Source organism: Rhea americana, unplaced genomic scaffold (assembly GCF_003343005.1).
Source record: "Rhea americana isolate MKP2758 unplaced genomic scaffold, rheAme1 scaffold_67, whole genome shotgun sequence".
NCBI classification, from domain to species: Eukaryota; Metazoa; Chordata; class Aves; order Rheiformes; family Rheidae; genus Rhea; species Rhea americana.
Genome location: NW_028186834.1, coordinates 565,682 through 590,541, shown reverse-complemented (window position 1 = coordinate 590,541; position 24,860 = coordinate 565,682). Strand labels below are relative to the sequence as shown.

General features: G+C 40.8%; 1 protein-coding gene across 1 annotated transcript in view; it reads right to left on the bottom strand.

Moving 5' to 3' along the window:
• LOC146586628 (von Willebrand factor D and EGF domain-containing protein-like) overlaps positions 1-12,425 on the bottom strand; it is a 170,874-nt gene extending 158,449 nt beyond the window's left edge. Inside the window, 1 exon segment of the mRNA XM_085320959.1 lies at positions 12,246-12,425. Within this exon segment, the coding sequence (XP_085177085.1) occupies positions 12,246-12,342 (97 nt within the window). The 5' untranslated portion in view covers positions 12,343-12,425.
• Positions 12,426-24,860: the final 12,435 nt, after the last annotated feature.

The window sequence follows — 24,860 nt, the reverse complement described above, 5'->3', positions numbered from 1 at the left end:
CTTACCTACTGCAGATTTGATTTAATGTCTAAAGGACACACAATTTATCATATTTTTACTTTTTTAATATTTTTTTTTAAAAAAAGCTATAATCTGTTTTGTTATTTCATTATCAGTCACTAAATTATTGCTGGGATTTTTTTATAYGTTCACCATCTTATCATAAATATCCTGGAATATAAAAATGTCTGCTACATAGACTCTCACTATGAATAGATTAAACAGGATTTATGAGACTTATGATCTGTTCTTCCCCTGTTCTTTAGAGGACTTTGAATGTCTAATGAAACCTCTTATTTCTTATTATTGAATTTTATTGCTACCATGTATCTGGGTTAATATAAGAAGTACAAATAGGGATATGTATTTCCCTGTGAGATGTTTTAGTATGGAGAACAGCATCTGAAGTTCAAAAAATATGAACTAAAGTACAGACCATATGTCTTTGTAAATTGAAAGAAGAAACATTTCAARTGCTGAAAAAGGGATGGAGCTTGTGGGAGCTGTCCTCTAAAAAGGCAACGAGAAAGGTTTCTGAAGGCAGGAGTTAATGTCTAGCTCAGTTCTATCGCTTGGTCATCTTTTCTTTTTTTAAGCCATTTTGCTCTAGTCTTTGATTATGTTTTAGCAAACATCTTATACTGCAGTATTTCCTGATATCTCCTGATCTCCTCCACAAACTTCTATGAAGGGAAGGAAAGGGCATAGGAAGAAGATGGGAAGGTCTAATAACAAGGATGTTTTGTCTTATAGCTCCTCTTCTTTTTGCTCCACAAGAACTGGCTGATGTTAATTCATGTAGATTGTGCCCCTGGCAATAACCGTAACTCCGTTTTTCATGCCAAAAAAAAATGGAGACACGTTAAGTACTTCCCTGAGTGTGGGCGAGCAGAAGAGTTGAGAAAACAAGCTGGATCCTCCTGACTTGACCGTCTCCTTAAAAAAAAAAAAAAAAAAAAGAGTAATAATAATAAAATCCCTGTTCTTCCTACACCTTCTCATCCATTATGTTCTTCAAAGTACTTTAACAGCATTTGCTCTAGGATTGGGGTAGGCATAAGTTCACAGGCAGGGTGACTCGAAGCTCAAAATTTTGGAGGCGTAGTTGATTGCTCTCTGCACAGTGCTATGAGTGATAATCYTCCAGTGTCCTTTCAGGGTTCATTGGACATGATCCTCTGACGCCGGATCTAAGATCGTAACAGGTATTCTAAGTACAGTGCGCAATGTATTTAAAAGGTTAAAATTGTGCTAGTCTGGAACAAAATTGCGATTTCCCATTGTTTATCGCTATTCAAGGCATCTTTGCTGCTCTGTGCTCTCAAAAGCGAGCTGGGGGTTGCTGTTGTGTTATGTTTCACTGTGAAATTCAGTCAGATTAATGACTTGAGGGTCACTTGAGATATATAGTTTATATTGATGAGTTACTGTTTAAAGTGTTTTACTAAATCAGGTAATAAATTGCAGGTTTTATAAAAATATCATAATTAAAAATTGACTTGTACTAAGTGTTGGCTTCAGGAATGTACGTGGAGTTCAAGTATGATGGATTGTTTTGCTCAATGAAAGCTATAAAAAAATCAGAAGAGACTTACGATGATAAAAAGCATTTTTTAAGTAGCTATGTTATCAATCTTTATATAGAGCCAAATTCTGCTTGCATTTCTTCTGTATTTTATTGACTTGGGTGTGACCAATTGTGGAAGRAGAGCAATATTTGTATTATCCTGAAGAAATATTATCATATTTAAAATCAAAACGTGTTTTTGAATCAAGTACAAGACTTCAGAAACCAGAAATCACAATCACTTGTTTTAGTTATTTCTCTAACATGACTTAATCAATCCAGAATTTATCAAAYTGTCATAAATCTTTTCTACTATAASAAGAAAAAAGAAAATTTGCTTGCCTTTCCTCACAYTAGCAAGCCAAATATTTAGGTGATGAATAGTATTTTTGAAATAATTTTTGTGAACAATGATACTGCAAATATAAGGCGAAAAATGCTCTGGTGAGATACGTAAAGCTTTTAGTGGATGATCACGTAAATATAAGCGATGTGTTAAGGCCAACAGACTGATTTTACCCRGTGACCGTCCCGTGAAAGCCGTTCTGCTACCTGGTGCTTTTATACTCGGCTTCAACGTCCCTCCGCTGCTTTGCTCGGGTTTCGTGTGAGCCCTTGAACGCTGATGAGGTTTCATCCTTCCCCAAGTTACCTTCTGTTGGCAAACTGATTATCGATAACGTCTTCCAGCTGCCTTATCCAGGTTCCAGAAATAAATAACTTGTTGGTTTCCCTCTTGAAGTTGCTCGCAGGATTGCTAGGGGTCACCAGAAAGAAGCCAAACTTGCTGTTTAATCTGGAATGGTTCTAAATTTATCCAGTGTTTCGCAGCTGACCTATTATTTTGTTCTTAAAAAACAAGACAAATTATTTTTCTGTAGGTGGGCAGGTATTTCCTACTAAAGAAAATGCCTAAATATAAGGCCCATGTTTAAAAAAGAAAAAAAAAGAAAAAAAAAAGAAAGAAAAAAAAAGGCTTCATGCAATTTCCCTCTTGCATAATTGCATGGTAATACTGAAAAGACACTGTGATTTGAATTTTTACTCCAAGCTTTATTCTTTATCAAAGGATGTTTGAAGGGAGGGACAGCTTGATGAAAAATAATGTAAAATATTTTGATATATTTTGAGAAACAAGAAAATAGACTGCATTGGTGAGCAGTGGGCATTTAAGGATGAACTTGGCTCAGCGTTGTTGCGTTGCTCTATATCCAGCACTATTCACTCCTACAGCTGAGAAAAAGTAAATTTTCCCTGTGACTGTTCCCCGCTTGGGATGACTCCTTCTCCCTAAAGCTCGGCGGGGCGCTCCGAAACACTGCCTCTCCTGGACGCCACCTCCCCTTCTTCCCTTCCGGCTGCAGAAGTGTAGTGATACCCTTAATTGCAATGCCTGTAATTCTGGCAGCAAAGTTACGATTTTTGTAAAACGTGGATTAAGTTATGTTTATCTTAATGCAAATTACCGGGTTCCCCCATGCCCACTCTTAATCACAAAACAATAGAGGATATTCCATGGATTTCTTGCACTGAAAAAGACAGTTTGTTTGTTTGTTTGTTTCTTTATTTATTTATTTTTAAGCTGAAAATTGGTGTGTTAGAACACTGCTTCATGAGCACAAATAAGAATAAATCACTTATTTCCGCACTGTTGAGGACTCACAAACAAGTATCATTGCCAAGATTGAAACTTACTGCCCCTTCCGTTTAGCCTGTTCATTCTTCTAAAAAATATATGCTCACGTTAGAGCTGGTCAGGAATTTTAAATGCTGATTTTTTTTTTCTAAATGCTGTTAAGGAAACTTTTAATAGAAATGTGCAGGCTTTGGAGAACTTTTTTCGGCACAAGTTTCATCTTAAGAAGAGAGGCTTTCTGGAGACTCACGCACACGGACGTTTTTGACCAAAACTACATATCGATCAATTGAATGATCGATCTATCGACCTATCTGCCTTTAGTCTCTACTAGAAATGATTTTTTGGGGGRTGCATGTAACAAATGAAGATAGTGCCCAAGAATGCACCACCCTGCTGTGCATTTGAACTCTTGGCACCTTTACGATAGGCAAAGGCAAGGGAGACTGGCACCGGAGCCCCTTTGCTGAGATGTATTTAATTGCTAATACAGAGCAAAGCAGCTCAAATAAGAGCACTGAAGATCCTCTGCSCCGGCGTAATCGACAGCCCCGTTCTGAGGGCGCTCGTCTGTGACGGCGGGGATTGATCCGGCTCCTGCATCCCCAAGCAGAGCATCTTTCCCGTCTGAAGCGATTAACAGATTATCAAAGTTAGCACTTYGGCGTTTTCCCAATTTTATCTATGTGGGCAAGTAAATTTTCAAATTGCTCTTAAATTGTTAAGGCAACGAGAGAGAAACAGCCTTTGTGTTYGGATCGGCAACAGCTACCGACGCTGAAGGAGGGCTAGCTTTGGGAAGCCCGACGGTCTACAGACTGTTACGCAGATGATCTCAATGCAAAGTCGGGCTATAACAGCTGGGAATCTGTGCTTAAGTTAGGAGGCAAAAATCCAGTTTAATGGCTGGGTTTGTACTGTGTATTTTATTTGACCTCTATCAGTTTTCTCRTAGCATTTCTACAGCACTAATGTTAGAGATAATGACATGCAACAGCGATAATGGTAGTGGCAAAACCCGTGTTTCCCAGGCTTATGTACACGTGTGGCCATCTGTGCTGCCTTTTGCAGGAATGCCACGTGCTTTGGTTTTATGTTCAAGGTGAGTCTCATCGAAAGCAACACAAGCATTAACGTATGGGGAGGTTGTCAGGCGCGTATCTTACCCCTGTGTGCTGACCAGCTGCAGGATTTTAAATCTGAGACTCAAAGAGTCTTCAGAAGGTCCATGCCTAACTTCTGAGGAGGGTTTCCTTAGCAAATGTGGTTAAAAGAAGCCAGAATACAGTTCCCAGCTTCAAGGCTTGTAAAATGAAATAAATAAAAAAAAAATGGACTTGAGAAGATAGCTCCTTTGCATATGCAAACGCTGCACCTAGCGTCTCTGACTTCATCCTTTCGGAGCTATAACCAGGCTCCCTCAGCTGCAGGTCTTTGACCTTGTGAGAGCTCCTGCCCCAGCATGGTCCTGAGCTAGAGGAGGCCAATCGAGCCTGGCCTCCAGGGCTCCCCTCAGTGCCTCCTGCCGGCACCTCCGAAGGGTGCTTGGTCTTCTCCAAAGGCAACCTCAGCCCGGAGATGGGAGATAAAGTTGTTTTGAAACAGCAGATGAGTATTGTCAAAGTGTATTAATGAGAGCAAGTGTCTACACGCCCATGCAAGCGATATAGGTAATAACCAACAGAATGAGAAATGTTAATGCGTAACGGACTTTATGAAGCAGCGGGAATAACTGTGGGTGATTTTCAAAAGTAGGATATCAATTACTGAGGAGATATGCGAAAGGAAGAAGTAGGGAAGGAATGAGGGTGGGTAGAAGATTTATGATTTATGTCAAAGCTATTTGTGTTGCAAGGCAACAATAATGTCAAGAGGAGAAAACAGTCATAAAGTTCCTTTGGGAGATACATAGCTCATGCAGGATCGTAGTCTTAAACTTGAATCCACATATCCCGAAGAGCATCTGTGTCCTCATGCCTAATGCCCTCATGCAAGTGCACACTGGGAGCTGGGGCTGAGCTGAACTTCAGCCCTCTGCATCCAAGACTAAGTGCTTTCACGTGCCCATAGTCTTGTCTGGAATGACATCTTAAGGATATATTAAGCCTTAGGACCTGTGGGGTGGTCTGCCCTGGTTCTGCGCTCAGAGATGACTGCAATAACTGCGGAGCTGGGGCTCGTGCTGCCCCAGCCTGCCAGGCACCTGCTGCAGCTGCACCGACTGCAGCTACTAGAAGATGCAGCAAATGCATCCCGTACTCCAAAGCAGGAATGCTACAGGCCACTGTAACCTTTCCAGGGTAACTAGCTATTCAGAGGGGCCCCTTAGGGATTTTGGCTAAAGAATCAGTTGAAATAACTAGTGCAGGCAAAGGCCTGAAAGTTATTTGAAACTGGAGGATCCTTATGTTAAACCGTTGTAAATGAGATTTTCAAAGGATATTATAGGAAAAGGAACTCAAACACTTTGGGAATGTTATGGGATGTGGGTGGATAACTCCCATGGGTACTTATAAGACTTTTTATTGCAGGAAAAATGAACTTTTGGGGTAATTACAGGCTAGTTAAAGTACAAGGATAGCTTTTTTTTAAACCTTCATTTTTATACTGCTTTGTAGGCATTCAGAAAATGAAATTTCCACATATTTTAGTACTTGAAAGATGAATTACAAGTACATTAGGGTAGGAAATAAATAGCTTCTTCATTTTGCTTTTACTTCTTGCAAAAGAGAAACAAGTAATTAATTAATTTCATCCTGTTTATGTCTTTGTTGCCAGATCTAATCTTAACATCTGATAAAAGAACGGAAAAAAATGGGTCTATGAATTCTTTTCTCTAACCCATTAAGAAAAGAACAGAGCTGATGATAAAGTAGCCCCAGTGAATCCAAATATCTATGCGGTGTTGAGGGAGATTGAGTCACAGTCAACTAATTTTATAGCATAGCTATAGTTGATTATAGAGCAAATAATTGGATGAAAGGGATAAAGAATGCTATTAAAAATAATCTCTGAAAGATGTTTGCAAATCCACCTGTTCCAGTAGCTGGACTAAATCAACAAATAAGATGTCTGACTACTGCAGTGAGGTCTCATCATGCTACTACAAAAGAAGAGGTTCTTTTAGCCACAAATTTTTAAATTATGAATAACAAAATGTTAGTTTAACTATTCACTTAGTTTAACTAGTTGTTTCCTCTTCATATAGTCCCCTTTCCTCTTCATATAGTTCTGTAGAAAGTCAATGAGATAAAATCCCACGGGAAGTTCAGCTTGGCATGACAGTTAAGTGTCAGCAAAGTATGATTTCAAGCTGAGATGAGGAACAGATGAGGAGCCCTCAGAATGAAGGATCCTTTCTCCAAAGCATTGGTGTATTTTCAGATCTCAAGTCACTGGGATGTGAAGTCATCTTCAGATTTACCATTAAAGTTCACTGTAGTGCTATGAACTTTGGAACTTCGGAGAACCCTTCTTCCAAGTTCATGTAATCATCTAGATGCTGTCTGCAGACCTCTGATTCCTGAAAATGGTGAACACAAGCTAAATGCAACATTATCAGCCATTTAAAAACTGGAGAGAAAGTGAGGTTGAGTCTGGCCCAGGAAATGTTACAGCATTTCTCATTAACGTAAGGAAGAGGGAAAGTTGTGATATCTACCAGCCCATGGAACATGCAAGAGCTACTGAGCTGGTGAGGCAYTAGCAAAACACTACATGAGGGACCATTTACCGAAGCTGTCAACACACAGAGCTGTCAAGGGATAGTGGAGTTGTAAAATGCTCCAGCTAGCACGGGAGACACATTACATTATTGTGGTATGCAGATAAATTGCTATCCAGCTCGTGGAAGCTGCTTTGTGAACAAAATAGAGGAATAAGATAAACTTGCTTTCAATCGATGAATTAATGTAAAACCAGCAAAAGGAGTGGAGCAGACTACTACAATCCCTCAAATATATTAGACAATCAATTTTTTTTTCCTTTCAAAATGTAGAATATTCCCATGTGGCTCCCAGTGGATGCCATGCAGAGTGAATACAGCAGTCAAAGTAATAGACGTCGGAATAATCAAAGTAATATGTGTCAGAAAGAAGCAAATGAGTACATATATTCATTAAGTAAATCTCCTAAGAGCTTAACACACAAAGCTCTTTCCAGAAAAGCTGTACAAACAATTCCATGCATTAGCACATGGTTTTACTGGTGTTTCAAAGTCAGATGAAGAATATTTTGGATTTCATGCAAACTATAAATAGCCTCTAGTTAGCGCAAAACATGCAGTGTAGCTGCCACAGTGAAACTGATAGATGTCATAACTGACACTAAACTGAACTACCTCAGACTACAACTTAATAAACATATAACAAGTAATGTACAGTGCCAACCAAATGTTAATGTTAATGCTCATTTTAATAGTGGACTGAGCATCAGCAACAGTCAGTACTAAACCTCCACCTGCGAAGAGGCAAGACAGGCACTTTATCCATGAGCAAAGTATCCAAAAAGGCAAAACAAAACCCCAGGACTGTCCAAAGATACAAACTTGCAGACAAAATTAAATAAATCTATAATCTGACCACCTTGGGAAAAWTTATCAGCAAATTCTTTATTTAAAGAAACATGGACCAACCCACCCAAAAAACATTAAAYGCCACTCCTCACATTCTCAGGAGTTTGAAGAAGCAAGCCAGGCCACAAAAACATTGAAGGAAAGGTATTGGAAAGAAAAGTCAATTCCAAAGCCAGCTAACACAAGCAGGAGTGTTTTGTTAGGCTACAGATGGGGGCCTAAAAAGTTGTAGGAGAAGTGGGAAAAGCAGATCAGTCTGTAAYGAAGTCGATGCAGGAATGACCCTTCTTTTCCGCAATGGTATCACTATGATAAAGTTCACAGAGCATTTTGGAAATGACTAGATCCTTTTTCTGATTGAAATCAAAGGAGATTTGGGGGAAACTTCAAATCTGGGACATCTGAAAAATATCAAGCTGTTTAAAGCCCGCTGGTATTATTTAGCGTCCACCTGAGTTTGGGTGTGTGGCCGTTTGACTTTAGTCTATGAGCAAGGTGACGAGAGGTTCGACGTTTCATTGCCCTCCTATTTCCTGCACTGCTTTGGTTTTGGTTTTGAACTGTGCTGGGTTACTGGGGCTGGGGTGGCTCGTGAGGCCTCAGCACCCGTCTCGGCTCTCCCAGAGGACTTTGGTGTGACCTTGAGCTGGCCGCTTCACGTCTCTATCCTGTCTGTAAACTAGAATGATGATGTTTCCTCTCCACTGCAATTTGTCTTCTCAGTTTAGGAACAAACACTGATTTGTCTTGAGTACTTGCAGCTCCTATTGATTGCAAAGGAAGTTAGATGTATGCAATAACTGTTAGGATTTGGCATTTGGAGACAAAATGACTTTGAGGAACTGGGCTATTAAAGCAAACATTTTGCCCGCAAATGTCCTATACTGTTATGAATGGTGTCTAATAAAGTGATCCTCAATTTCAGGATGGGACAGAGTAACAAATAGCTGCTAAGAAGTTTAAATAAGGTACACATTTGTGTTCAACGGGACTTAGGCAAACCCTGAGAGATGCAGCAGAAAGAGCCCTCTTGCACCACAAGTATTTTGTAAGCCTGTATGACCTTGAAAATAATGACTAGACATCATCAGCATGTTGAAAGGCAAATGAGTGAGCTAAAAATTATTTGCCTACCAAATTTCAAAGCCCTGAAATCCAGTAGTGACATATTGATGCTGCTCAAAAATGTCAGAAACACATTACAAGACAAAAGAGGTTCCCCTCATCCCCAGACTATAACAGCTCCATCATTTATAAATTCCTTATAAAGCAATTATTTCTGCAGAAAGAACAACTTGGTTGTTTTTCMGATAAAAAGGAAAAGAACAGAAAAGTTATCAACAAGTAGAAATCACTGTACGAGCCTAACTACTGGCTTTGCTTCAACTGTATATGATCAGATAAGATCAGATTTCACTCAGTCTGAACAATGCAAGCTGGATTAATTCCAGTTAATGAAGCCAATGGAGTTACATTGTGTTGACAACAACTTAAATAACAAAGAAATTAAATGTTAACCCCTAAACAACATGTGATTATTAAAAGCAGCATCAGAAGAGCAATATGCTGTAAAGATTGTTGGTCTGTCCTGCAGYTGCTGTTTATTTGCCATGGCCAAGTGTCTATATCATCCTTCTGTAAGAAAGCACTCTGCACGGACCCTGTACGGTACTTTTTGTTTGCACAGTGCTGTGGACGTCCGTTATGCTTGCACAGCGGTGAAGACACAGAGCCAGAATAATCCCCAGTGTAATTGCTGAAGTAGCTGGAAAGTCCCAGACCAAAACACACTYGCGACCCAGAGCCTGATCCCTGCAAGCTGTTACCAGGACGAAGGGCTGAGCCCTGCAGCCAGGCTGGTCGCAGCGGGGTTTGCAGCGCCCTGGCCCCGTGGGCTCTGCTGGGCACCCCGGGCCGGCGCCGGGTGGGTGGCCCAGTGTGTGCCCGCCAGGAACAGCTTTGGCACCACATTTCCTAGGGAGATGGGAAATGGGCTTGAAATACTCAGAGGGAAACTTCTTCTTGATGTAGGTAGATTTTTTGCTTAAAGCATGGAAAGTTCATGGCCCGTYGATGTTTTTGCTCAGGTTTTATAATGAAAGCTCAAAAATGAGACCCTGGATTGCGTGTGAGTAGTACACAATGCGGACTGCATACGCCTTGACTTTGTATTCGCTCTTTTAGCAAAAGCAAGACTAGGATTCATAAAATTATGGGAGATGCTGAGTAGTCTTTATCATGCAAGATTATTCTCATTTACTTTTCTAGATCAGCTCATCCAGGTCTTTGGGAAGTCCAGCGTTTCTTTTTCCACTGACGCCGGGATTCCCCCGGCACCCAGCCTTCCCAGGGCTCGCTCTCTCCTCCTCTTTCTCCCCTGGCATTTCTCTTGTGTGTTTCAGAGTTGAGGAAAACGCACGGGAGCAAAGATGCAAACAATTAATCGTGTCTGATTTCACCATATGCTTAGCACCTTGCAGTGGAGGTCCATTGGATTTCAGGAGCTTCCAGCGAAGGCTGGTAGCTCTGCCTGAAGCTCACGTTAAAATTCAACACTTTTTTGATGGTATGTTACAAACAGGCTCTGGGGGAAGAGGAGCAGTTGCATCATGGTGATGAAGTTACGAGCAACAATCTATTTTAAGATAAATAATTTTGTCGAAAATACATTTCTATAAAAGCTATTGTCTTATGATTGACTTATTTACAGAATTTCATGGGAGAGAAGTCTGACAAGCTCTGTGTTGTGTCAGCCCTCCTCCACGTATGATTCAATGAGTTGCTTTTGTGTCTGATGCTTTACTCAGTCTTCTACCATGGAGCAGCTATGGACACTCCTGGTAACTCTTTCCTGTTCCCCAGTCACAAGAAATGATGTAAAACTCCCAAATAATGAGAATAGCTGCAGTCACTGGGAGCTTTCCCTAAAATAAGACTACAGAAGATGATAGGGAAATTTCTTTCTTGCTCTTTAAAGGACTTTCCCACCTCCTTCTCTTTAAGGCATCTGCAAAAAGCTGTTTGGTCAGACGTTCCCTGTTCACAGCTGAATTCTTGTGGGATTRGTAGATTTGTTATACTCAGAGTATAAAAGTAAACAGCATATGGCTTTTTTAATATCCTTACAATGTCACGTCACAATCTGTCAGAATGTAAACTTTTTTAAGCAATTTCATTTATTTTGGAGTTTATGCTATTAAAAAAAAAAAAAAAAAAAAAGCAAGTCTTAAGAATCTGTCTGAATTATCTAAACAACAGCAAGCCTGTTCTTAATTCTTGCTCTCTATTCCCAGGTTAGTAAATATGTCTTCACGTATTACCTTCAGTAGCGAAAATACAATGGAAAAACAGTAACTTTGTTACTAGGAGTTAAAAGGTCATTTCCCCTTGATGCAGAGCTTGTTCTATCAGATAAATAGCTGCTCCACTCCATAAAACTGGCAGCCCTTCAAAAGGTTTTAGAAATAAAAGGCATAGTTTGAAGATAAAGAGGATGAGGTCATTCGCCTTGTGTTTACTCCTGCAAACCTTTCCTGGTGACCCTTTCATATTCAAATGAAAAGTGCTTTAAATTGTTTTATCTTCGGACAGTTAATGAGTGACGGCTGACACTCTCTTAAAAGTAGCTGAAACTCTACTGTAATTAAATTTTGTAAAATATTGCAACATATTTCCATTACGGGGGAGTGCCACCACGTAGTTTACCTAGGCTATGCCCATAATCACTCACAGTGCTATGTTTTGGTCCTATGGCTTTTCCCATTATTTTTTACCTTGCTTTTATTAGCTGAATAATGTGTAACATGACTTCCAGTGTCTCCTTGCTGTGGATTAATATAGCTCTATAAACAAACTACGTACGTAAAATCTGCCTCCTCTTAGAATCCTGTGGAGCAAGACTTGCGTTTAATATGTACAGTAGTAGAAAAATTACTCTTGAACCTTTTACTGCCAGAGACTATATAACTGTATTATTGTATGTGTAATTAACTGATCTATAACAGTGCTCCAATGTATAGTGTGTATGTCTTTCCCTAGAGGAATAGATTCTTATTTTAAAGCTTTTTCTTCTTTTATGGTTTGTTTAATATATTCCATTTATAGGAAAATGTTATGAATATTCCTTAAATCACCCGAATTTTTCTAGTAGGAAGCAAGAATCTTCAGAGTTTTGCAATTTCTCTAGCTAAAAAAGAAAGAATAGTCAAACAAAATCCTGTAATGGACGATAAACATCGTGCCCTGTAAGCAGGGTTGGTTCTCGCCGTGAGCTTTTGCATCACTTTGTAAAAGTTGTTTATTTTAACCTTACTTCCAGTCTATTTTGGATAGCTTTTCTAGTAACAGCCCTCTGCTGCTCTAACCCACATTCAAAAGTGAATGAAAACAAGACCATCTCAGTTTAAAATACACATGAACTCCGTCCCCCTAGTGACTTATCGAATAATTAAAAAGTGCAAAATCCTTACCGAGCGGAGTGGACTGTGTGCTGACGGGCAGCACGGGAATCCAGCAGAGGAAGGCAACAAGCTGGAGATGCTGGTGGGAAGGTGAGGGCTGCTGCATGTTGTCCAAGGGAAGCTCTACCTGTACATCTGCAGTTCCTTAGAAGTTAACTTTTGAAATACGAAACTTTGCAGGGAAAGACATCAGCCTGCCTGCCTGTTTTGATTTTTTTTCCCCTTTTCAACGCCATTCCTTGGAGAGGGCTTGGCRTGCCATTAATCCCCAGCTTTCCAAGAGGAGAGCCCTCCGGCTGTACGCTCGCCCCGCAGGCACACACGGACGAGCCGGGAGCTCGCGTCCCCGCAGCTGCTTGCGCTGCAGCTGCTGGGGTTTGCACRCCCGGGCCGGGCGCGCACACGCACGCACGCACACACGCACGCACACCGGGCGAGAGCAGCACGCACAGCCGCTGCCGGTGGTAGGAGTCACCCCGCAGAAATCAGGATTCTGACCCAAACGCTTTAAAGCAGGAAACGCCAACTGCACATTATTGCAGTCACAGCTGGCATYGGGTTTATGTCAGAAGAGGTTAAAAATGTTAAAAACACAAGCGTGCAGGTTTCTAGTTTTTCACTTCAAATTTCTAGTTTTATGCTTGTGCCAAGCTCTTGCAGAGCTGCTTCGCGCAGCCCACGCAGTGGTTCTGGAGGTCTGTGTCTTGGATTGATATATCTTTGTTTGCTGGTCTTTGCTACTGAAATAAAATGTGGTAGCATTTGGRCTGCCAAATCATTATGAAAAATGAKATGTATTTTCAGCAGATTGGTTAATCAGCAATAATAACATAAATGGAAAACAGATGCAAATAGTAYTGAAAGAATTTAATCATTCATGTTTGTCAAACACATTTTTCGAAGGTTTTATCGCATTTGGAAGTGCCATGTTACTAGGGCATGGTCCCTTCTACTACTTACATTCAGTGCTTATTGTCAGCTTAATGTGTAGAATGAAGAATTTCTATGAAATCTCATGCTATACTGCTATATTAATGACATTTTATTTAGGATATATTKCATCYCCACCCTCTGTTTAGTGTTTTCCGTACCTATCACTACTTCTTTTCTTCGAGTTGTCAAGATYGATTATTTTGTGTCTGCTTGTTTAAGTGAAAATATAGGGAATTATCTGAAAACACAGAAACACARAAGTCTGTAAACATTCCATTCAAATCGGCCTAATCACTGTATGCTGTTCAACAGCATAAACAAAGCCATTAAAAATATTTTACCATACAGCCAATGAGCCTCAAATACTGTTCCTTCARCTTACTAAATCGCTGAAGAGGTTTTACAACTGGATTTGCTGGGAGCAACATAGGTTGTTTCAGAAGAAACTCTTAAACGTATTTTTTTTTTATTTTGATTTTGCACTTTGATATTGCAAAATTACTGCTTATCGCAGTCCCRTTGGATTGGCCATTTCATAGGCCTGATCTATAGCCCTTTAGCTCCTTGGGAGTCTTTCCACTGGTTTTAYTGACCTTTGTATTACATTCCTTTAAGTTCAGAAGAGTCCAAACCCTTTCTTTCTGTTTTTTTTTTCCCCCTAAGAGTTTGTCATCCATTTATGGAGTACAAATCCACGACAAGTTACAGAATTCCTGTTTGTTTGAAACATGACTGAAATTTTACCTTTATGTAGCTTTCTTAAGTAATGCTTGAACTTATGTGCACCTGTTTCTACCTACTCATGAGAGCACAATCTTGTTTGACTTGAAGTTTTGCCTTAAAGGTATCATTCTAACATTTAACTTCATGGGTTCATGAAAAAGACTGAAATCCGCTCTGGAYTGGGAATTCTCCTTCTAAGTGAAAGCCTGGCAACCAAAAGCAACAGAGCAAGAGAGCTTTCTGCAATCATTCCAGGCATAATTGGTCTTTTGGATATGGAAAGTAAAAGTAACCAGGCCAGAAACATTAAACCAAAAATATTCAGGACCTCCTACAAYTGGAGAAAGGGATGCATTTGTAGGMATGCTTATCCCTTTTCMTTTTTCCTTCTTCAGCAGGTTTTCATCAAGGGGTGTCCTGGAAGAGATGGTAGATATGGTATGGACTGGTATGGATGAGATGAAGCTTCCTGTTGCTTCCAGCAGCTCTGAAGGACAAATGAACTCGAGGTTAGCTAGACAGAGAGGTGCAAATACTCCCTATCTCCCACTCTCCCAGCCCAAGGCAATGCTTCAGCCTTATAGCAGGCAGAATAATAGCGAACAACACCTTCTCCCCTCAAATATTAATCAAAAAAAAAAAAAAAAAAAGTGGGAAACCGAAACCGTGGAGAACATGCATAAAAATATTGCAAAATATTCTCACACTCTCCACACGATTAACCTCAATAAGAGGGAAAGCTAAAACTCCCCAGAAAGTTACTGTAGTCAAGTGTGGATAGTGAATATTTGAAGCAATTACCTTCCCTGTCTGTACAGAAGATATATACGGCACTGCAGGCTTACACCAGGCTGTCTCGTGTTACATTAATTTTGAATAGTAGGAATGAACATAGGGAGTTAAAAACAAGCCAAAAGTCACAGCTGGGAGCTGGCAGCAGCGTCTCAGACTAGTACTTAGGCCAAAAATTATCTGATGGATACGCAYGTTCGGTGTTCACATCTCTTCACTGTCCTTTGTGGGTGCCTGAAACAGCCCACCCTGCAAATCGATGTTATCCACTGGGAACCGCGAGGCGATCTCTGCTGACTCAGTGACGGAGAGGCCTGGACAGCCCATGTGGACGCAGAAGAGGTAGGAGGAGGTCTGCTAACGGGTTTTTAAGAGCGATGATGCCCAGGGAGAAGGCTTTCCAAAACTTCTTGTTTCCTGAGATGCAGAACTAAACCTTAGGGTGGGAGTCAATGATAACGCTGGGCAACAGTGAAATTTTGAGTCCCATCACGTGGCTGTTTTCTTAAGGTCATGTGGAAGTGTCCATCTGCCCCTGTCTCCTCAGGAAGGGTGTGAGAGAGGAATAGCTTGTTTCTTCTTTTCAAAAATCGAGCGTGGCTAACACYTTGCTTTTGCACCCCAGGCAGCAGACAGGCTGTACAGCCCTTTTGAGCGCCAGTGCTCTGATTAGAGACTGCTAAAAATGACAGTCTGGGTTTGTTTCCTTCCAGTTCCTGTGAGCGTTGCCCTCACGATGCGGCTGTTCCTCGGGGTTGCTTTCTAGGCGTAGAAATGATTCGATATTCAYGGGGCCAAAGAGAGCATCATCCTGCAGAGACTCGCAGGCTCCTTGCAGGACAGAGTCCTTTGAAGGGAACCGACATCTTCATTTAATGTTATAAAATTCTCAGGGAGTCTCAACTTGCAGGCTTACGCATGCCAAAAGCCTCCTCTGTGTATTTTGGTTTGTTTATTTTATCTGATGGAGAATACCTGCATGGTCCAGTGACAAGAATCAAACCCCTTGCGTCCCGGGGAGATGCCTTCCTCATTGCTCTGGGCAGGCAATGTGGCATAACAGCGGGGCTAGGCTCCGAGGGGATTTAAAATAAAAACTGGTGATGGCTACAGAGCTGGCCTGCTCCACCAGGACGTCATTTTGGATTCAGGTGTGAAATTCTCCGTCCCTACTGGTGGCTCCATTTCTCTTCGTGACCTTCACTGAYGTATTGCAGAGAAATGCTGGGTGTGCTTATAACAAAAGTACAGTGTTCACACACCGTGTTAACCTAAACAACCACTCTCCGCCTCAGCACCGTTATTTCAAGGTGCACACGTGAATGAAATTAAATGGGAAGCACTTCATCTCATCTTGTCCCTAGTTTGGGGAAAAGACAAAACGGTGATCATACGGTGATGAGGCTTTGTGTTTTCCTTTGTTTTCTCAGTCTACTCTATAGCAGCCTTTTGACTTTAGAGAAGTGCCTTCATTTTCATGAATCTGATTCTTCAGAAAATAGTGCAGAGAAGCGGTACACGTAATTTGCAAGACCAGACTCTCACTAAAGTGAGGACTAGTTGCCATTTTTAGGATGATACTTCAGCATACAAAAACATACTCCTCTCCACGCAGCCCCTGAAATGCAAAGAATGATTTAGACCTTTGATCCCTTAATGCACTTGTATTTCAGCTTCTGATGCTCCCCTGAAAGAGCCCTGATGGCTTTTTGGTGCGTTGCTCCTCGTTAGCCAACGGGCCCAAGTTACGGGCTTTCGGACTGAGTTCAGAGATGAACTGAACAAACGCGTTCACCATCTCCTTTTCTAAAAGGCACGCAGAGAASGAGCGCTTGGGCTGGGGTCCGCCAGAGAAACTACACCAGTTGCTTGCTCACAGGGCCCCTCGGGGCGGCGTGAGGAGGACGCGACGCCGAGGGGGCGCGGGGCACCGTGGTGCTGGGGCTCGGGGCGGCGCGGCCCCGCCGTTTCGCCACGCTCACCGCTGCAAGCCCCAGAGTCCCGCTTCGGAAAAGCGTGCGAACACAAAAACTGGCCGTAAGGACGCTGATTTTTCRGAAGTCTTTTCTTATTCTTAGGTCAGCTCAATGTTTGTTGCRTTTTTCATGAGCCTCCGTTGTGCCTGAATTGACCACGATCCTGTCTTCCACGAGGAGTCACTTCAGCTTTTGGGGACATCATACTGTGTTGTTCAGATGGGACAAAATGAAATGCTTGATTGGGGGGGGGAAATACATTTTCATTGTACTTCTGCAAAATAAAGCCGAGTAAGTGTGACTATATCACGATAGTCTCATGGAGTCCAATTTCTCAAAACACTTTGATCTCTGAGGGCTGGTCCAACAACACAGGCTGTAGTAGGCAAAAACAATTGGATTTTTTCTGGCAAACTTCTTTGTCTGTTCTGACACCCTCTCCAGTGATTTCAAGTTAAATTATGTATGTCTKTCCTTAACTGGATAATAAAAATAAAGAAGGAGAAAAATGCATACTCATAGCACTTATTATGGATAGATAACACTAATACAGAAATCACTATTATTCAGAAAAATTGCAGACTGWATTATCTCATTGAGCGAACTTTCCGTTTAAGAAACAGTTTTCTTTCAATGAAATGACAGCACAGAAGCATTGAATAGGAGTTTTTCATCAGTATCTATAGTTTAAAGGCACGAAGTGGAAAAGCATTGCTCCTACTTTGAACCATTTCATTCAGCCTTTTTCTGGAATTTTTCTTATTGAAGAAACCTGAGTCTTCAAAATCATAAAGGGCAAACAGTGCACTGCCAAAAACCCTAGACCTTCAGGCCAAGGAGTAATAACAAGAATCAGAGCAGAACCATCAGGTTTAATAAGAAAAGGTAGGAATTTGGCTGGGGTTAAAAACAGCATAAAAACAGCATAAAAACTCCGACTATCTGTATATCTGTCAYCTGTTCTTTCCTCCTCCTTTTCCATCTTGGCTTTTGCTACTTGATATCGTAAGAGGATCTCCGTAGGCAGCCGTGGTGTTCAAAGAAAGCCCAGTTAGCTGGAGGAGGCCTCGGCACGGCTCCCCATGAGCAGACCCGGTTGCTTCAACTTCTTTGGCATAGGCGTTGCCTCTTCGCTGCCTAACGAGCGGGTGGTGCARGGTGTAAATAATAAACATCATAGGCGTAATGAAAACACAATATAAAGAGCATCAAAGAATAAAATATGAATAATTCGTGGATGTATGAAAATAAGCAGCAGAAAAATGGGAGTATTAGAGTGTAGGTCACTTCCTTAATTTGATTCAATTGCCTTTCGGTGTTCTTTCAAGAAGGAAAAATACTGCGGATATTATTTATTTTCAGAGATAATAGGTTAATCTAAGTATTAATGGGGCTATTCATCAGGATCAGATTAACGGTTGAGATTAAGAGACAAGCCCATTAAAGTTAATAAGGACAGTTAGGTTCCTGCATAGGGTACTCCCAGTAATTTTAGGGGCTCTGAGCTGTCCCTTGGGGCAACTGCGCTGCCTGTAGCRGAAGGCAGGGCAGATCAGCCCACTTTTCCAGTTCCCCCTCTCCTTCCTGCCACTAGCCTCATAAAAAAATAAGAAATGAATTTTAACAACTCTGTTAAAACATTTACTGTTGAGCAAWTTTTTTTTTCAAACTCCTGGTAGCATATGTTTTGCTCTATAACCTCATCACAGGGTAGGTTGCTTTGGAAAAGACAGAGATTTATTCTGAAACATTTTTCTTTCATCTCTTTATGGATCTACTGATGATTTTAAATGTTTGTGCTGTTGGTACTTACATACAGCAAATGATAAATGATATATTACTACAACAACTCTATGAAACTGAATTGCTTTTTTTTTTAGCGAATTTAGTGAATTTACTGTCTTGAAAGGTAACAGATTGATAGTACTAGTGAATTAAATCCTCTCTTTATCCCCAGAACAAGTATAGCATGGGCATTGCAAATATCTTCCAAACCTATAAATCAGTCATGGCACCTCAACTATCATCCACAGGGACCTGCTGCTCACTCCTTTTCCCTTTTTTTCCCCTGAAACTTCTTCCTCTAGAGATTTTACAGGACTTTTCAACTGGGAGAACAGAAAGGCTGTACTGCAGCTCATGAATTTCTCTTTTCTGGGCTAAACAATAATCTTTCAAAATTAGATATCATCTTTTCAAGTCGGACAAGATGTATGGAGAACGTCACGTGTTCATAGTGCCTTGGATGAGGAGCTGCTGAAACATGGGTCATTGCCATGGTGCTTCCAGGCATGGACAAGAAACCCTCCTTCCTCTCCTATGGAAACAAACTGCTTTTCTGGAATCTCTGTGTTTTACCCCTGATACTGGCATCAGCCTCTAAGGAGTCACCACTTTAATGCCTCAGAAAATAACASGAACTAGAGAAATCACAGAAATAAAGAGCTAGATTCCATCGGATCCATTCACTCCCCTGATCTCAGAGGAGTTAATCTGATTTATACACATTGCCACATGGAAAAAGCAAGTTTCCAACAGTGAGCTCAGAAAGACCTCACAGGAGCCAGGGGCCGATTCACAGCCAGCCRAATAATTTATTTTCTGCAAGACTTCCTTCTTTCAGTATTCTCGACCAGTCATTGTGCAAATCCAAGGTTCTCGTCTTTTGAAACAGGTAAAAATCAATTCATTACAGCATTTTTTTCTGAAGAAAATTGTGCGGAGGGAATAGCAGGTGTTCAATAAAAACAGAAGCACTCTAAACGCATTATTTCAGCTTTTATAAATAACAGATGTCTCATTAATTCATCTTGTTTTTTTACTTACCTATGAAAACTTAGTGGTATAGAATTAATAGAACAATACTTATTGTTATAGTCCATTAACATTTTAAAGTGAATGAACATTACAAATAGGTGAGTTTTTTTTTTCTTTTCTCCACTGAGGTAAGCATTCATTCCAATTATCACAGAAAATGGAATCATAACTCTACTTTACAAACCTTTCTGGGCTTTCTGGGCAGTAGACAATGGGCTGCTCTTAAATAGTGTTTCTGCCGCACATTATACAAAGATTTCCTTCAGGCTATTTTTTTTTTAATGCTTCCTTTCTTTTTGCTCTGCTTTCCTGTTATCCATTTCAACAAACTTGTATATTTTCATGACCTTAGATTTCCTAGCTGCTTTTTTAAAGGACATTTCACCTTTAGTATAATAAGYTTTGGCTTCTAATGTTCGTAAAATACAAATATTTTCTACAATCAGTTATTCCCATTAKTTATTAGTACAGTTGTTTCTTCATCCCTTCAGTTTTAGAGGCAACATGAGATTTGCTGTCAGTCACCTGAGAATTCTGCAAACRCTGCTTTTGAAACAACACAAATGCAGCAGAGAAAATACTTCATTTTCCAGCTTTCGTTTTTATCTTGGCTCAAACTGATGCCATACTCGTTACTGAAGTTAGTAGCCTATTGCAGCAGGTCTCAAATACGCATTAGGTTATCTATTTATATAAAATGAAGAAATTCTTTTTTGCTTTATTAGAGACTTCAGTCACATTTATCCATTTGGACTGTAGCTCATTAATGTCTCATGATAGGTTTTACACAGCTGACTCCCTATTAGTTGAATGCTCTTACTCAATCTCTAACTCTGCCTTTTAATGATTTAGCGTTAATTAAAACCCTCGTTTTCCTAATAGTTGTCTAGAAAAGGTGGTGGTTGTTGTTTCATCACAACTGAGTCTTCTCCTTGACCGCCGGGCTGAACTACCTGATRCTGCCCAGGTCCTTTTCGAGTGACTCTGGTGCCAGAGAAGTGCAAAGCACTTCAGCTGTGAAGTGTGTGATGGAAGACAACTGACCTGTGTACGCCACCCACCACAAAATGCTCCTCTCACAATTTCCTATTAGCACGTATTATTAGTTTAGCACGATTGCCTAAAATAATGATGCCCGGGTCTTTTCGTAGCATTAGAAATACTTTTCAGAAATGGGGGCAAGCCCTTTGCCCACCCGGCTGGGCAGGCTGCTCGCAGCCAAGTGGATTTGCAGAGAATTGCACAGCAAGAAGGGACGGATTTCTCCCCAGCGTGCGCAGAGTTTTATAAAACAACKGCTCCAAGTTACGACAGACTGGGTTACAGCACACTTTTCCTCTTTAGCTGTAAAAAAAAGAGCAGGCATTTGCACCTGCCAAATTTGTTTTCGACTCCCATGCTGTGAACCTGTAATCACTGCGGGTAATAGGATCTCACTGAAGAGTTAACTCGATAAAGAGCAATAAGGGACACAGAGCCTGTGATTCATTGGATTACAGTATTTTATTATACATTTAGCAGAACTGACTAAATATCAGTGGCTAAATTATGACTAAATACRATTGGCTAGGTTATCAAGGTGGCTGATTTTATAACTCTATCTAAACACGCTTTGCTCTTGCAGCAGACTCTGTAATATATTACAACCTGTCCATTTTTTGTTATTATTCTAGAATATGTCAACTTACATTGTTGCTTGGCCTAAAGTCAAACGTAACAAATGCTTTGTAAAATAATTGGTCTAAGACTGTACAACAAAGTCATCCATCATCAAGTCATGGGTTTTGTTTTGTTTCCAATAAATTGTTTCAGTGCAATTTCCTTTGGTAATAAATCTTAAATCTGTGATATTCCATAGTATTATACAATGCTGAATTTACTATACCTAAGTGTTTAAATGTAGGCTAAATATTTGTATGAAAACCAAGAGCTTATGYAGGCCTTTTACAATGTTTTGGCGTGTGCAACGAATATAAAATATTCGGTGTGGCCCAACTAGTTGTTATTCCCTGAGCGCTCGTTATCAGGTTTGTTGGACTTTCCTCAGAGGCAGCTGGTGCTGGCCAGTGCTCGGCAAGAGGAACAGCAGCCCGATCCGTGGTGTCGCGGCTGCGTCGCTCCCGTTTGCACCGGGCGCAGGAGACGTGGTGCCGCCGGAGGGTCGTGCCAAGCCGGCAGCGCTTGCCCACGCGCGGGGCAGCCCGCTGCACGGGGTRAGCCCCAGGGAAAGAGCACCGCTGGGGAGGAGGAGACCAAAATCCCACTTCATGGACCATTGGATGAGCTGGTAAGTCAGCCACCGGGTGAAAAAAAAAAACAAATCAAAAAATAATCCTGGAAGCAGTAGATTTTCACAAACTCATAGAGACGTGGGAATCAAAAGGGAGCATCGTTGGGTACGGTATGGTTCCTCTCCCATTTTGGGATCTAAGGAAGCCAAAAAGGTACCAAAAGACAGTTGGACTTTGCCTATTTTCTATTGAAATTATCATAAATTTTCCAGGAAGGTTCCAGGGCTAAACATAAAGACCCCTTTGTCATATGCACCTTTAAAATAGTTCTGCTGAAGACTGAGTCCAGGTTTGGCTGGACAAAGCTTGAGATTTTGTCCTAAATATGTTCTAAATCAGTACACTATGGATAGTGTACTGATAACGTAYGGATTTGTACTGTGCCTGTATCCTGTACGGATGATGTAAAGTACCTGATKCCCATAATCACACTAACAGTCCTACAGAGATGTGTCAAAGAAAAGACACAACTCTGAAAAAATACCTGACCATCAGCTGCATGGTGAAAACGCAGATAGCTCTAAGTTTTTTGTGAGGTTTTATATTTTTTGAACGCTGAGGACAAGATACGCATCCGCAAGATAGCATGGTATCTGCTACGTTAGCACAAGGTCTAACAGCGTGTCAGTGGCAGTGAGTAAAAACGTTGGCTGCTCARAAAGACTTGTCAGGAATTTCTGGAATACCTGCAGTGTTTCCACAATGCTTACAAATTGCAAATGTCATTTTGTGGTAGACTGCAAATAATTAAAAGGAACTAAATATACTGCTTGTAAATGAGATTGTTCTAAACTTTGATCACAGACTGAAAGAAATTCTTTTAAAACCTACTGTTAACAGTAGGTAAAAACTTAATAAGAAACATGTAAATAATTAATTCTTCCTCTAGAGTCAGAAGAGATTTGTTGTTGCTGCTAATGGACTCATGATATATGTTGTACTGTATTTTCTGAAGTAAACACTGGATTACTTGATGACTCTACAAAAGAAAATAATTCCTTGCACCACTAACTTTATTCGTGCTTGCCTTCCAAAAATATATATGTATATAYATTTTCCTGGATTAACTATAGCAACCTGCTTTGGTGATATACACGGGATGGCAGAGCTAAACTGACACTTCAKAACAAACAACATACTTCAAAACAAAAAAACATGTTGCAGAAAAGTATGCCAAAAAAGTCTGGGGCTTTGCTGTTTGCATGAAAGCAATTACAAAGCACACAGAGCTACTTAAGAGGATCCATGGCCTTGAAGCTGTCTTCTCCGTCCACGTGGTATTCTTTGAACCAGCGTCATCAAGAGAAGCAATTTACTTATCCTTTACTTTAAAACCCTTTACTTACACCTGTGGAGTATTCAGAGCCATCACAGCTTGAAAGCAGTTCAGGGCAAAAATACTTACAGAAATACCACAGATTATAGGTGTTCAGAAACCCTGGGTTAGCTTTAGATAGGGTTATCTCACCACTGAGATGAAAATACACTCTCCCTACATTATTTGTTAAATATTTTGGCAATATCATTATGATCTTGTGTTTGACATTATGATATTGAGTAATGTAATTGCTCTTGGTTGTCCTATTAAAAATTATTCCCAGATAGTTCTTCTGAACTTATAAATTTAACACTAGCCTTGCTAGATCTATCATTTGCAGAGTGTTAATAACTTTGCTGAGGCAGATGCATCTCGGGAACAATAGAGATACCCAGGCATAAAGCAGCATGTAGCTTTGGGATAGGTAACAGGTTTAAAAAAGAAGAAGGATTAAAAATTTTCCTTCCAAGTTCTTTTCTGTGTRACATAGACAATCAACTCCTGGCACGGCTTCATTCATGTGCGACCAACGCTGATAATATTTAATCATAATAAATGCACAAGAGCTACTGTTGCTTCTGCTACTGACAGAGAAATTGCACCTTGGCTATCTGATGCTATTAATTTTAATTTATATGTAAATATAAATAAGTAAATATATTAGGAGGAAGGATACTTTTTCGGGGAAGGTAAGTAGGTTTTGGAAACTGGAGATTTGCCATCATTCACCTGCAAAAATATACATTAACATTAAGCAGAATCTAATGTAACAGTCATCCAGAAAACAACATACAGGACCCTGGATGAATATTCAGYTGTGGTTGCACTGAGCTCTCCTGGAGAAAGCCTTGACTGATGGCCAGCAAGAGGTTTGAGGGACCTGCAGCCACACATCTGCTTGCACCATTGCAGGGCTCAGCCAAAGCTTGTGGTCTTCCCCAGCTGTGCATCTGCTGGTATTCCYACTGCCTTCACGTGTCTTGTCCCAAAATGGCCATATTCTTCTCCCAGCTTCAAGACCTGTTACCCACCATCCAGGGTCTTCACCCAGCTTCTGGACCCATTAAGCGCCACCCCAGCAGGGCAGCATTATGCTGAACCCCAGTGCCCCATACAGCAGGTGTGCTTGGTCCTGTCCTACCTCCTAGCAAGTCTTTGCCGCTCAGGTAATGGATTATGTCTCYTCTGAACATTCATTCCCAAAATGGAAAGCGTTTTAAATGTCAGTGGCATCTACCAGGAGCATAAGGAGGTTTAATGACTTGATCTTTTTTTAATTTTACCCTGTGGAGACCTGAAGTAGCTAGAGGCATTAACAGTGCCTAAAACTTTGAGAAAACTCGAGGGCCTGGTGGGGGGTTCGTATCTCATACAGCTCCAGCAGTTCTTCCTCTGCAGAGGGAGGAAATCTCACTGTCTCTCTTCCAAGAGAGAATCACCTTAATTTGGGGGCTAATAACAGCGTGATTCTTTCCACAGATTAAAGGAAACACATTTTAACCTTGTTTCTGACTTCTGTGAGAGCTATTTTCAACTGATCCAATTGTWAGCAAGTAGCCGGTCATTTGGGCAGGGAAGGCAAAAACTGGGCCATGTGATACGAGTTACCTCATCTTTGTTTGTGCCTTAGGCTACAGAAAATGATGTGCCTTAACATGTTAGCTGAGCTGATGGACTCCTGGCTTTTCAGCTCATTTTTGCAGAATGCCATCTATGTATCAGATATACCTCTCAATGTTACTGGAAATGATTTGTATTAGAAATGAGTGTGGAA